General features: G+C 45.5%; 1 protein-coding gene across 1 annotated transcript in view; it reads left to right on the forward strand.

Moving 5' to 3' along the window:
• Positions 1-7,504: 7,504 nt before the first annotated feature.
• FAT2 (FAT atypical cadherin 2) overlaps positions 7,505-13,804 on the forward strand; it is a 50,890-nt gene continuing 44,590 nt past the window's right edge. Inside the window, exons 1-2 of the mRNA XM_013953636.2 lie at positions 7,505-10,769; positions 11,223-11,537. Of these exons, the coding sequence (XP_013809090.2) occupies positions 7,505-10,769; positions 11,223-11,537 (3,580 nt within the window). The remainder of the gene's footprint in view (positions 10,770-11,222; positions 11,538-13,804) is intronic.

Below are 13,804 nucleotides of genomic sequence, written 5' to 3' on the forward strand. Positions count from 1 at the left end.
CTACCCCCGATTGCCAGGGCTCAGCTTGCCCCACACAAGTTGGTACCTCACAAGCTTCCCCAAAGCTCCTTTCCAAGAAAGTAAATGACCAGCAGTTCCTTTTAGTCTCCCCTTAGAGGCTTCCAGTCCTCGGCCCCAAACCAGGTTGAGCTCCCAGGGGTTAATGTGCCTGCCTGGCCCAGCGGGTGGATGATGGGATGAGCATATCCGTGGTGCCCAGAGGACTGTCTGCCCCACTCAGGGGCCTCTGGGTGACCTCCTGCAGTGCCTGTTGCACTATGCAATCTGAGCAAGAGCCACCGCTCCACGTGCCAGCGTGACACTCATTAATCCCATGGCTTTCCTCAGCTCTGCTGGCTGAGCAGCCCCAGGCACAGCCCACCCCCTCAGCGTGCAGCCACTTCCCCGCTGGGAATGGAGCTGAAGCATGAAATTGTTAGGGCACAGGGTCCAGGGACTGTGCACAGGCTATTCGCTGCACAACAGGAACGGTGCTTAACGGGTCACTCCAAGCAAGGGCAGACCGTGGTCGTAAAAGGCATGCGCACCAGGTTTTAAATGATCAGAAGTCTTGCTCCAGGCTGCTTAGCAATCTGGAAACAATTTTCAAAGGTCTATCCAAGCCATTTGGAGACTGGAAAGCCAAGACAGTGAATGAAAAATCGGGTTGCGCCCTGGTGAAATCTGCAAGTCCAGCAAAAAGCTGTACCCACGCAAACACAGTCCCCAAGCAGGCTGGTGCATAACTTACAGTACTGTCAGCTTCAGCCCATCAAAAACCATCCAAAGACCATGGAAAACCCTCAGCTATACTGAAGAAGGAAACATCTTAACTTCAGGAATTCTTTCCATTAGTCTTCTGGCCTTGCATAGTATGTTGGGGACACATTTCTACTGCTTTGCTGTAAAAGCAGCAGACAGAGATTCTCTGCACGTCTGAATGCAAGAGCAGGAATGCTACGGAAAACGCCAACTGCTAGCCCAGGTTCAGAGTCCCATTGAGAGAAATGCTGCTGAGAACACGGGAACAGCTCTGTGCCATGGCTTGGGAAGGGGTTGGTTTGTTTGTTTTTCAAAGTGCAAAAGAAACAGATCAAAAAATACCCAGCTCCCTGCAGAATTCAAACCCCGCAGGCCTGGCTTTGTTAGCGACAAGCAGGAAATTCACCAAAACTGAATGAGGCACCAAATGGAAAATGATCTAATTCCGTCAGCATTGCTGTGGTGGAGGAAAGTGGCAAACATTAACCAAGCAGCCTGGCCCCCGAGCAGCATGTACACGGGCTATTTTAGCGCTGAGAATCAAAACATCTCACAAAACATGGCTCAACACCTGTACAGCATGCTTACTTCTTAGTCTGTGACTTTCCTATGTAAAACCCCAGGGACTGCTTTCTGATTGATCCTACCTGATTGTTCAGCTACCATCCAAGCCAGAGAAAGGATAGAGTCCCAACTCGTACTCACTTTTTCAAAGCCTAGTACCCCCTTTCTTAAATAACTTGCGTCCTTTGCTCCATGCTTCTATTCCCTAATGACTACTGAATTTCAGACACACTATTAAGCTGCCCCACCGTTGCTTATTTGAATAACCAAGTGTATCTCCCTTCTCGCCCCCAGCCCCTGGTGCTTGTAACCTCTGACAAAGAGGTTGCTTTGTGTTGACATGCTCAGCTGGTGCAAATGGTTTTGATCAGGCTTTGCCTAAGGTTTTAAACAGATGAGCAAGAAACAAGGGGCAGGCATGGACGAAGCAATGGGGCAGAGCTCTCACATGGGATAAAGGTGGCGGAAGGCGTCATGTACTGCCCCCAGCACCTCTAAGAGAGCCTCTCCAAAGGAAAGATGAATAGAAGTGTTGCTCATGACTGTGGGGTGTCAGGCAGGCAGGACAATGGGACATCCACCTGAGATGTCCTTGTCCCTTCACTGGGATGCGCTTCACCCCTCTGTACTTATCCCAGGGAGAAGGCAGACTGTTTCTTATCACAAAGAAACAAAAGGAGAGAATAGGAAAGAAAAAAAAAGAAGAAAGAAAATTTGGGATGCGTGCTGATGGAAGAAAGCTGTGGGGGAAAAATTGTCCTCCTTTTCCCATCAAAATGTTGATTTTTCCCTAACTTTCTGTGCCAAAAATTTGGGCCAAGTCCTCACCACAGCGAGCAAGGGTAATGCTACTCTTGGTGTGCTCAGCACTCAGCTTGTTTTGTGTTTTGTGTTTTTATTTCTTTTAAAGACTCCTCTTGAAGGGAATGGGAAGGTGGGGCTGGGGCCACACCTGCTCCCTGGCAGGCTGCAGTGCTTTTCTGTGGTATGGCTGAAAAATACAGAAGCCCGCACGCCACAGGAGGCCCCCAGGAAGGCCCCCATGGGGGAGCAGCCAGGGCCATGCCCCAGCCTCGGCCACTGGCCTCGGGTGGCTGGAGTAGGTGTGCCCTGCACCGATGCCCCTGAGGCCATCGCTGCTGAATTGTCCTTCTTCGAGGCCACCCCTGACACACACACTTTGAATCTCGGTGCTGTGTTTGTTCCTTAATTTCAAACCAACAGATTTGGGCATGTCTTTGACGCAGGATCACAATTTGGATGTTAAATTTAGATGTGCGTTTAGGCTCTGTCTGATTAGAGACACAACCGAGTGTTTACGCGCTCTGTGGGGAGTTTGCATCTCTAGGGCTGAGGGCGAAGCCCCTTGAGGCTTTCTGATCCTCCACTGGTGATTAGGAGAGGAGTCTGAGTCACCACATAATGATGCACTGGTATTTCCCTTCTCGGGAGCTTGCCTTGCCTGGTGCACTCCATCCTGGCAATGGGCTTTCTGAGCAGCAAAGCGCAGCTCTGCAGCCCAGCAGGAGACACGCACGTGCTCCCTGCCTGCGCCCAGCTCCAGGAGGGCCTCTGCATGCGAGGAAGCCACAAAAGAGAGAAGCAGAGAGCTTTCTTGAGCAAGAAACAGGAGCAGCAACGTCTGAGCCCAGTGAGGTGAGGGACCCGGGGCAGATAAGGGTGTTTGATGCATGTAGCTGGTCTGGCAACCCTGAACCCTTGCTACAGGTCCCATGGAATGTGTACTAATTGCAGTCAGCATGAGGACATGGAACAGCACAGCTCAGACAACCAGGGAAGGTGTTTCTCTTAATCTACAGGCAGAAGCTACTGCATGTGCAATTCATTTCACCTAGTTTTGAGGCAGAGATTGTTGAACTCCATTTCAAGGATCCTTGAGCTTGGCAGCGCTGCCTCTCCCTGGCAGCCCTGCTCCCACCCACCTCTGGTATTTTAAGTGCTACTAGGTTTGTGTTATTTTCATGATATCTGCAACCTTCCCATCCATACCACAAGAGTCGCAGAAACTCGCCTCCTTTCTGGGTTCGTTACTGATACCTTCCAGGGAGTGGTTCCAACAAGGCTTTCCCTGGATCTGAGGCAAGGCTCTAGTTAACCAGTTTTTCCCCCTGTACAGAGCATTGTGCCCCATTTTTCTGTTGCGCTTCACCATGGCCTTTGGAGATGTCCCACTCCCATTTCTGTATCATTTTGTATAATGTGCAAAAAGTGTGCTTAAATGTGTTGTAAAAGATCCCAGAAAAAGGAGACAGAGCAGGGGGTGCAGAGTCACTCCTGGGAGATCTATTACTCTCCAAACGACGTTAAAACCATGCTGGAGAAACAGACGCAAGACACCCAACACGCCATTGTTTCCCAGTGTTCACTGTGACCTAGAAAAGAACAAACTTCAGGCTAGAAGTACTAGGTGTGGGTTTCCAGAAACCATCAGACTGGAGTCACCAGCTGGCTACACCTCCAGCTGGGGGTACACCCATCTACACCTGAACTGAACCCTGGACTTAGTGTAGTCCTGGCAGCAGGACAGATGAACCCATTGCTGGGGTGGGAAGTTAAGAGCTCTCCTGGAAGTCCCATGACACTCAAATGAAATAGGCCAACTCTTGAATGATACTGCTGCCACCAACCCTCTCCATCTCATTCTTTCTACCAAAGAATCAACTAAAAGAGGAAATGCCCAGGAAGTGAAAATAAGCGCACAGAATTGTTATTGATACAGAGATCTTCCTGTAAGCTCAGATTCAGAGCTTTCTCTTATATAGCCTTATGATGTATACACACAGCAAAGGCAATTGGTACCACACACATTTCAGAGGGTTTTCTAGAAATTATTCTTAAGACTCATGAACTTGAGAGATAAAAGCTTTAATAGTGCTGTGAGCCATACCATAGAAAAGAAGTCATTTTCAATTATAGTTAAGAAAAATATCCCTGAGCTTATTCTATCATTTCGTCACTTTTTTTCCTAATAAATCCTACAGGTCTTTTTACCTCTTTCCTCTTCCTGCCCCCAAGCAAAATGATCTATATACCAGCAGTTATCACTCTGTGATCTTTGGAAGTTTTCCTTGTAATCTCTAGGACCAAAAGAACATGAAACTGATAAAGAAGGTTGGTATATGGAAAATAAAAGGGGCTCTGCAAGGTGATATCCATCTCTTATGAGCAATAAAGACGCTAGAGAAACCCTGGTTTAAAGGAACACACATCCTTTTGGAGACATAATAATGGAGAATTTTATAGCTGAGCTTGTGTTCCAGTTGCTAACCAACATGAGGACAAACTGGAGGGATCTTCAGCACATCAGGAGAGCAAAAACATTAGCATACCTGTTAACAAAATTCTGGTGCTTCATTCGTGAACATGGGTTCTTTGGGCCACAAACAGTGGTAGAATTTTCGCAGTAATATTGGTGTAGAAATTGTCCTAGTAGATACACATGCAGTAACAAAGGTGATGAAATAACATGCCTCAGAGCACAGGTGGGTGCCAGCAGGGGACAGGAAGGGCTCTCTGGACTAACATTGATGCTTTGGGCATGGGTCCTGCTGGAAACAGAAACTACTAGACTTCACGAGCTCCTTGTGATGTCTGTTAGAAAATTCTCCCTAAGTTCTGTCTGTGCCTTTTGCTTTTTCAGATCATTTCCAGAGGAAATGAGGCTTTTGCCTCATGCCCAATCTATGTAATTACTCTCTGTCCCTCATAATAACTGTTGAACCCATTGATCGCTTTCAACTCAGCTTGTAATTGAGAGAAAAGCTCTCAGAAATATGAGGTCATGACAGGGCTTGCAAAATGGTTAGCTGGACAGGGGAGCAAAACCCTGCCAATGCCCCCACAGGGGAAAAAGACTGGCAAAAATGAAGCCCATCTTATATATCAGGAAACCTACCAGCTAGAGTGAGGTTAAGGACATTCCAGGAGAAATTCAGAAGAAAGTTTGCATCGTGTTAAATGCCAGAGAACCCACTCCTTGCTCAAGGTTATCCTCCCATATTGAATTGCTGGAGCCCAGGAAGGCAGGTGCTCTAGCTGTAGCTTTTCTTGTGGTTGTGGAGTTCATAACATCTCTGCCTTGTGGCTTCTCTGATGTCTCATAAGAGATGAGTTCACACTGCCATTTCAGTACAATTCAATTAAAAAGTCAATTAGCCCCAGATACAAAGCGATTGGCTTCATTAACTCTGCTCTTCATAGAACAACACTGTATTTTGTTGCTGTTTTATTCTGCTGTTTTATTCTACTCTGAATTGTATGTGACTTTTCCTGCTCCACAGTCCTAGTAGACACGCACACACACAGCACACATACATCTTCTTTCTAGGTTCAGCAGTTGAAAATGTTGGAAGGGAGCAGCTCTAGGCAAGTCCCTACATGCCACAGAACTCTCAAGCCCTGTTAAGCAACAAGCAGATCTTTTAAGAACATGGTTTCCAACTCCTCAGAAGGAACTGCATGCCTTTCTGGATCTGTTAGCCCTGTCCTCCAAGATTTTCTTTCATTTGCTTTGAATTGGAAATTATGTTGTATTTCCTAGAAGTGAAATGATGTCATCACACAAATGAGTCTGAATTTTGTCAGGTATGGTAAATCCAAATTGCACTGACTTCTCTGCAAATTCTGATATTTGCACTAAGATCCTAGTGACATAGGCTGTAACTCAGCTTCAGACCATATGTTGCAAAAAGGAATGACCACAGACAGGGAGATTGCTAAATGATTAGCATTTATTTACTAAAGAAGAAGGGATTTGAAGAAAGTATCAAATTTACAGCTTTGTATTTATCAGTAATTAGCTAACTCTCTGAAAGAATATGACGCAGATTGTTGGCTAGGCTCTGATAATCTGTTCCTAACATTTGACTTGACTTAGAAATTGAACTAGCTCTGTCTTTTAAAGAGATGAGTCTTGAAAAAGTGTCTGGAAAAACAAGTCTTCCCTGTTTAAATTAAGAAGGTGCCAAATGACTGGCAGGTACTTGATATATAATTTAAATTTAAAAGAGGAAGAAACAGTTCTAGATAAAGATCTGGGATATCTAGGGGAAATATATGCACCTATATTTAGCTTATCCCCAGTTTCAACCCCCAAATGCACATACAGCAGCACACACTTAGCTTTTGAAAAGAACAAGCCTTGATCCTTTAACAAGCTCTGCAAAGCTCACTAATAAAGATATGTCCTTGCTAGTCACATATGTGCTCCACGATTCCTTCTGTGATATCAGATTCATGTCTTTGATACACCATATTCCACCATATTCACAGTCTTTCATGAGATGTTAAGGAAGGAAGTTGATGGTGGATGGTCATGGATGGCAGATTCTCCACAAGAATTCTGACCCTGGGGCTTGGCCATGAGAAGGGAGGAACCAGAGAAATTACTCGACAACTGAAGGCAACATGGTCAAAGTGACTTGCTAGAAACCTGATCTTCAAAGCAACAGAAAGCAGGAGGCCAAGGTCAGACCTGCAGATCAGAAGAATTTTGCTGTAACTGAGATACCACTGATTAGGACCTGAACTAGAGCTGTTGAAAAGTCCATGTTGCAGAGCTGGCTTTGTAGAAGGAACTTGTACAACGTAGGAGGGCAGAACAGAAACTTCTGTTTCAAGATTGCTGTAGGAGGGGAAGGGGAAAGGGAAGACAAGCTAAGGGAAGAGACATCAAGTCACAGTTTGTCAATTGGCTCTTGAAAATGATTTGCAAGAGTTTTGTGGAGAGAGGAGTGAAGATGGAGACAGGAGGAATAAATCAGAGGTGAGGTTTGGATTGGGGCTGTGGAGTTCAAATGTGCAGTTTGACTAGGGAGAAGGCATAACTGAAGGAAGGGAGAGACTGTTTGCAAAATAGGAAGTCAGCCTGATCATGGCACTTCACAAAGAGAATCTCTACAGGGCAAAAACTGAAGGAGAGAAAGTGAACATGGGCCTGAAACATTGTGGGGCTGTGGCAGGACAGACATCTCAATGGGACAGAAGGGAGAAGGAGCTGAGCTAACAACCATGCCAGCAAAGGACAGGAAGGAGAGAGCAGAGAGGCAAAGACTGATCCTGTGCGACTTTTCCTCTAACACAATAAAACACTCCATATGTGCCAGAATTACAAATGTTCTTCCTTTATCCCCTGCAGGGCCCGAGGAGACACCACACCATGGAAGTCACTACTAAGAGGCACTTCCTGAGTTTTGCTGTTTTCCTGATGCACTGTATGGCCCGCGAGGCAAGCTCTGAAAAAGGCAACACTTCCCCTCTGCACTTCACCCACTTCTTCTATAATGCCACTATCTATGAGAATTCAGCGCCCAAAACCTACGTGGAGAGCTATGTCAAAATGGGTATTTACAAGACAGATCCTGAGTGGGACATCAGATACAGAATAGCGTCTGGGGACAACACTGGTCTCTTTAAAACTGAGGAACATGTGATCGGGGATTTCTGCTTCTTGAGAATAAGAACCAGGAGTAGCAACACAGCACTTTTAAACCGGGAGGTCAAAGATAATTATATGTTAATAATCAAGGCCACAGAGAGCACCTTTGCATATGAAGCTTGGGCCAAAGTCTTGATCCACATTCTGGACAGAAATGACTTAAAACCTCTCTTTTCACCTCCTTCCTACAAAGTGTCCATCAGAGAAGACACTCCTCTGAAAACAGTGATTGGCACACTCAGTGCCACAGATGCCGATGCTGGCCAGAATGCAGAGTTCTACTATGCACTCAACACCAAGTCTGACTTGTTCACTGTCCACCCCACCACAGGAGGGATTATGACCACAGGTAGGCTGAACAGCACCCATCGAGGCAGGCATCACCTGCAAGTTCTGGCTGTGGACAGAATGAGAAAGATCACAGAGGGGAATGGCTTTGGGAACCTGGCTAGTCTCATGATCCAAGTGGAGCCATCTGCCAGGAAACCTCCCTCTATCTCCTCAGTGAAGGTGACACCACCTGACTTAGCTGAGGATCTTCTCTATGCAACACTGTTTGTAGAAAGTGGTGACTCAGAAGCAGGGATAGATTCAGTTGACTTAGTGGACGGAGATGCAGGAAGGCATTTCAAAGCTATCAAATCCTACTTTGGGAGCAATGAGTTCATGATCGTTTCAACCAAAGATGTCAACTGGCTACTTTACCCTTTTGGTTTCAATCTCAGTCTTCAAGCCAAGGACAAGAGCAAACCACCACTGTTCTCCCCTGTTAGAGTTATCCATATACCTCCTTCCAAGTATGTCTCTGCCAGATTTGAGAAAGAAGTGTACCGGGTCCAGCTCAGTGAATTTTCCCCACCTGGAAGTCAAGTTGCTATGGTAAAGATTACACCAGTCTTCCCAAATCTTAAATATATTTTGAGACCCACTCCCGACAGCACAAGCTTTAAAATCAATCCTCACACTGGGCTAATAACTACAGTCAGAGCAATGGATTTCCATGAGCAATCTCATTTTGAACTAGAAGTTACAACTACTAACAGCCACATATCTACGACTGTTGTCATTGACATCACTGACTGCAACAATCATGCTCCAAGTTTTAGTCAGTCTTCATATCGTGGGGCCTTTGATGAAAATGCTCCTCCAGGTACCAGTGTCTTAACAGTAAGGGCTACAGATGAAGATGAAGGAGACAACGGCTTTGTGACCTACACCATAGCCAACCAGAAATCAGTTCCCTTTGTCATTGACCCATATTCTGGCATCATTTCCACCTCCAAGTCAATGGACTATGAGCTGATGCAGAGATGGTATCATCTGCGAGTGTGGGCATCAGATTGGGGTTCACCCTTCCGCCATGAAACAGAGGTGTACGTCTCCCTCATGCTGAGCAACATCAATGACAATGCTCCTGTGTTTGAGAAAGCAAGCTGCAGTGGCACCATCCCTCGGGACTTTCCTGTTGGGAACCCTGTGGCCACAGTATCTGCAATTGACAGTGATGAGCTGCAACATATCAAATATGAAATCAAGTCTGGCAACGAGCTACGGCATTTTGAACTGAATCCTATCTCTGGAGTAATTTCCCTTAGAATATCTCTCAGAGATCTTCCTTCTGAACAGCCACTCTTCTACTCTTTGAAAATAACTGCAACAGATGGAGAGAACTATGCCTTGCCAACATCTGTAAATATCACCGTGGTCAGCCAAGGTCTCCCAGTCAAAATGCAGTGTGAGGAAACAGGAGTACTGAAACAACTGACAGAGACTATCATACACTCCATTGAGTCTCAGTCTCAAGGCCGTGGGCAGGACGATGAGACATCTCTGAACTTGCACCTTATAAACCATAATGCTCCAAAGTTTGATGAGAGCTTTCCACGATCTATTGACATCATAGAGACTGTTTCCATCAACTCAACTATTGCTGACCTCTCAGCTGTTGATCCTGATACTGGTTTTAATGGGAAATTGGTCTATGTGATCTCAGATGGAAATGATGACAGTTGCTTTACCATTGACCTGGAAACTGGCCTCCTTCAAGTCCTTTCTCCTTTAGATCATGAACAAACCAGCTTCTACATTCTTAACATTACTGTGTATGACCTTGGCACTCCACAAAAATCAGCTTGGAAACTCCTGGCTGTGAATGTGTTGGATATCAATGATAACACCCCTAAGTTCCCACAAGGTGCCTACTGGGTGATGATACCAGAACATGTAGCAACAGGAACAACAATAGCTCAGTTGAAAGCAGAAGATGCTGATACAGATGATAATGGGAGAGTAAAATATTCTCTCCTAACCCCCACTGATAAGTTTGCCATTAACAGTGTCACTGGAGAAGTGACTGTTACAGGTGATCTCGATAGAGAACTGTGGCCTTGCTACGTGCTGAAAATAGAAGCTAGGGACCAGCCCAAAACAGGCTACCAGTTGTTCTCAGTTATGGATCTCTTTGTAACTCTAGAGGATGTAAATGACAACACCCCACACTGCATCCCAGCCCTGAACAATGTGAAGGTCCCAGAGGACCTGCCTGTGGGAACCATTCTGCTGTTTCTGGAGGCTTTTGACCCAGACACTGGCTCTGGGGGAGAAGTGAGATACAGCCTCATTAATGATGAAGAGATGATGTTCCATGTGGATAAGCTAACAGGGGCACTGCGGTTGGAGAAGGAGCTGGACTATGAGAAGAAGGACTCTTACAATCTAACCGTGCAGGTCAGTGATGGCGGGAAGCCCTTCTCTCGCTCTTCCCTCTGCCACATGGAAGTGAACATCCTTGATGTCAACGAGAACTTGCACCCACCACGCTTTGCCTCCTTTGTCTTCAAAGGCTGGGTGCAGGAGAACAGCCCCGAGGGCACATCAGTGATGATGGTTACAGCAAAGGATATCGATAAGGGGAAAGATGGAGAGGTTCAATATTTCCTCAGAGAGGGCACTGGCCTGTCTCTCTTCAGCATTGAAAAGGATACAGGTAATGACAGTTTAGTTTAAGGGTGTACCTCAAAGGCTTCAACCACATCCAGTGTTGGGCCTTACTTTTTGCCCCAATAGGACATTTCTATATTCTGTCTATTTGCAAAGGTCTATGGATTCAAATCTCCCCTGTTTCTGCAGGGACATATAATGTGTATCCCTGTATCTGGTGGGGAGCAAGCAGGGTTTGTCTCTTTAGAATAATGTTAAATCAATGTCTGTCCTTCCCCAAAATACTCAGATCTTCCCTTTCACTTGCATGCCAAATTACTCTCAGCACAAGTGAGCCCTCACCTTCCACACAATCACATGGCCATGCAAGGTGGGAACCAAGGTTTATATCTCTATCAAAGACCAGAAAGCGGAACAGAGACACAGACCAGTCTGGCGTTAAGGACAAAATGGTATGAGTTCCTGAATCCCTCACAAACACCTTCTGTCACTCTTCTAGGAACCATCCGGACTATAGGACCACTCGATCGAGAAGGAACATCTCACTACTGGCTGACAGTGCTAGCTCTTGACCTGGGAACAATTCCTCTGTCTGCTGTGACAGAAATTTATATTGAAGTCACTGATACCAATGACAACCCACCTCAGATGTCCAAACCAGTCTTTTATGCCTCTGTGATGGAGAACTCCCCACCAAACACATCTGTCCTTCAGCTCGATGCCCTGGACCCAGACTCTGGCTCAGAGGGAAAACTGACTTTTCACATCCTAACTGGAAATCCTCAGGGACTCTTCACCATTAATCTCATTACAGGTAAGACTGACCAGACTCAGCATCTGCCTTTGGAACTTTCGAGTGTCCAGAGGATGTTACATATTCAGTACAAACAGCCCACACAGCTGCCTTTGTCACACCTTCCTTCTGCAGCAAAAGTTCCAGTCTCCAAATACACTGGGAGGAGACTAATGACTGAGATAGGCATTTCCCTGGACCTGAAGGCTTCTACTTGCAGCCAGATGGCTCTTAAAATGGCATGAGTTCTCTACTTTCAAAACGCTAAAGCGAGTCAAAGAATTGCTTTTAATCTTCCCCCTTACAAACAGCTGGCCTCTTGCACAGCCTAAGTCAGGAAACATCCTTACGGAGGTGACTATCTGTTCATGAGACAGAACAAGGCAGGATTAATGAAAATGAATCCTACTGCATGCAAAGGCTCCACCCATTCTCCAGCACTATTAATGTAGTAAATGTACTGCCATCTTCCTAGACTGTATCTTTCATCTCAGGATTAATTACCAGATCTTTCAGAGCCATCAAAAACCCACTGATGTTTAGTGTAAACAGTTTCCTTAAACTATCATAGTAGTCCTGACATTGGGCCAGTCTGGCAAAGAAAGGTGTGCCATGCCCTTCGCTCTATCAGCTTCTGGGAGAAGAGGGAAGGGAGGGCACAGAGCCCGAGTATGGGAGAGAATTAACTGCATGACTTTGATCTCCTGTGGGTGATAAAACAGTTCAATTACTGCAGTGGGATAGAAGCCTGCTCTCAGATGAGAAAGGAGCTTGGATGTACTGAAAAAGGCTACTGTAGCTCTTAATTGCATGTGCCTGTGGTGTGCCAACAACCTCCTGCCTCGTTCCTAGAGCAGATGCGATGGTTCTGTTGGAGCCAGACCTCTAGAGTTGGCCAGGGAGTTATTCAGAAAGAAATTTTTAGGATGAAACACTGAAACCCTTCTCGTTTCAAGAGATTCTTAGGGTGCCTCTGACTGGCACCATGCAGATGCACCTGGACATATTGACTAACTCTGACCAAGCTACCTCCACTGTCAGAACTTTTTTAGCCAAGTCAGAACATTGCTCTGCATTCAACTTTGCCATGTAGTCCAGATGGCCATGCACAATGCAGCACCATGAACAACTTGCATAACTGCTGGGCTCCATGGAGAGGTGCTTCCAGAGGCCCCATTTGTATGTTGCCTTTTAGATGGTATATAGACTGGAAATGGCTATAAGGATGCCATGCTAGCTCCCATCATGTGATGAGCTCTGGACCCCTGGCACTCGTGCCCCCTGCAGGAAATTCAGCCTTTTCTATGCTGTAGGCACCAGGGAAAACTTTCGCTGTAGTGTGAATGCAGCTCCAGAAAGCCATACTCCAAGGCTGCTGTGTTTTTATGGTAAAACAAGTGACACCTGCAAATTCCAAACATTTGCTAGCGAGACAGCTCATCTCTAAGCCAATCCTTTAGTTCCGATCTTAGACAAAAAAAGCTCTCTGAGGTATGAGTCATCTTCTATCCATCTCCCTCTATAGTGAGGCAATTTGCATGTGAAGAGTGATACGTTTTTCAGTCCTGTAAGAAAATCATGAGCTGATCTTATCTCTTGGACAGTTGCTGGAGGTCTTGTCTTTAAATCCTGAGCTTGGAGGTTGCTTAAGGCCTTGCAAGCCTGATGAGGACTCAGTTCTCTGTTCTTTTACTTGCATGTCATCCAAAAGAACAAATGATTACCTGTGAACATAAACTGAGCAGTTTCTATGCTAGTGTTTACAGTATCTAAAGAGAAGTCATTTACTGCTGTTGCCAGAAAAAAAAAAATTATAGCTTGTCTAAATTTCTGGGCTGTAAGCAGCTTATTGGAAACACTGTGATATTTTCATTGTTTGAACAAGGACATGCAAGTGCCTCCAATAAGTAGAATAAAAACATAATCTTCTTTGATCTCATCTGGGGGTGCCCAATGGTAATACAGTGTTGGAAGATGAACTGTTGCTGTTTCAGTTTCTGGTCATTCATATTAGTGCAGGGTTGTATTCAAAATGGGTTGCCCCAATGCAGTGAAAACCAAATGACTTCAACTACATTTAAACAAAGAAGACAGAAAGCACTGCAAATATCTGAACCTTATGAAAGCTATAGTGCTATTAGACAACTTAAGTTTATTCTGGATTTTTAGTTAGGACATGTCTTTGTTTTTCAGATGCAATAAATGCATCTACTTCCTCACTGGCTAGAGGAAATGATCACAAAAAGAGCCAGTCGCATTTCAGATCTTGAACTGCTAAAGATCTATAC

The sequence above is a fragment of the Apteryx mantelli genome, chromosome 14, assembly GCF_036417845.1.
Source record: "Apteryx mantelli isolate bAptMan1 chromosome 14, bAptMan1.hap1, whole genome shotgun sequence".
In the NCBI taxonomy this organism is placed as follows: domain Eukaryota; kingdom Metazoa; phylum Chordata; class Aves; order Apterygiformes; family Apterygidae; genus Apteryx; species Apteryx mantelli.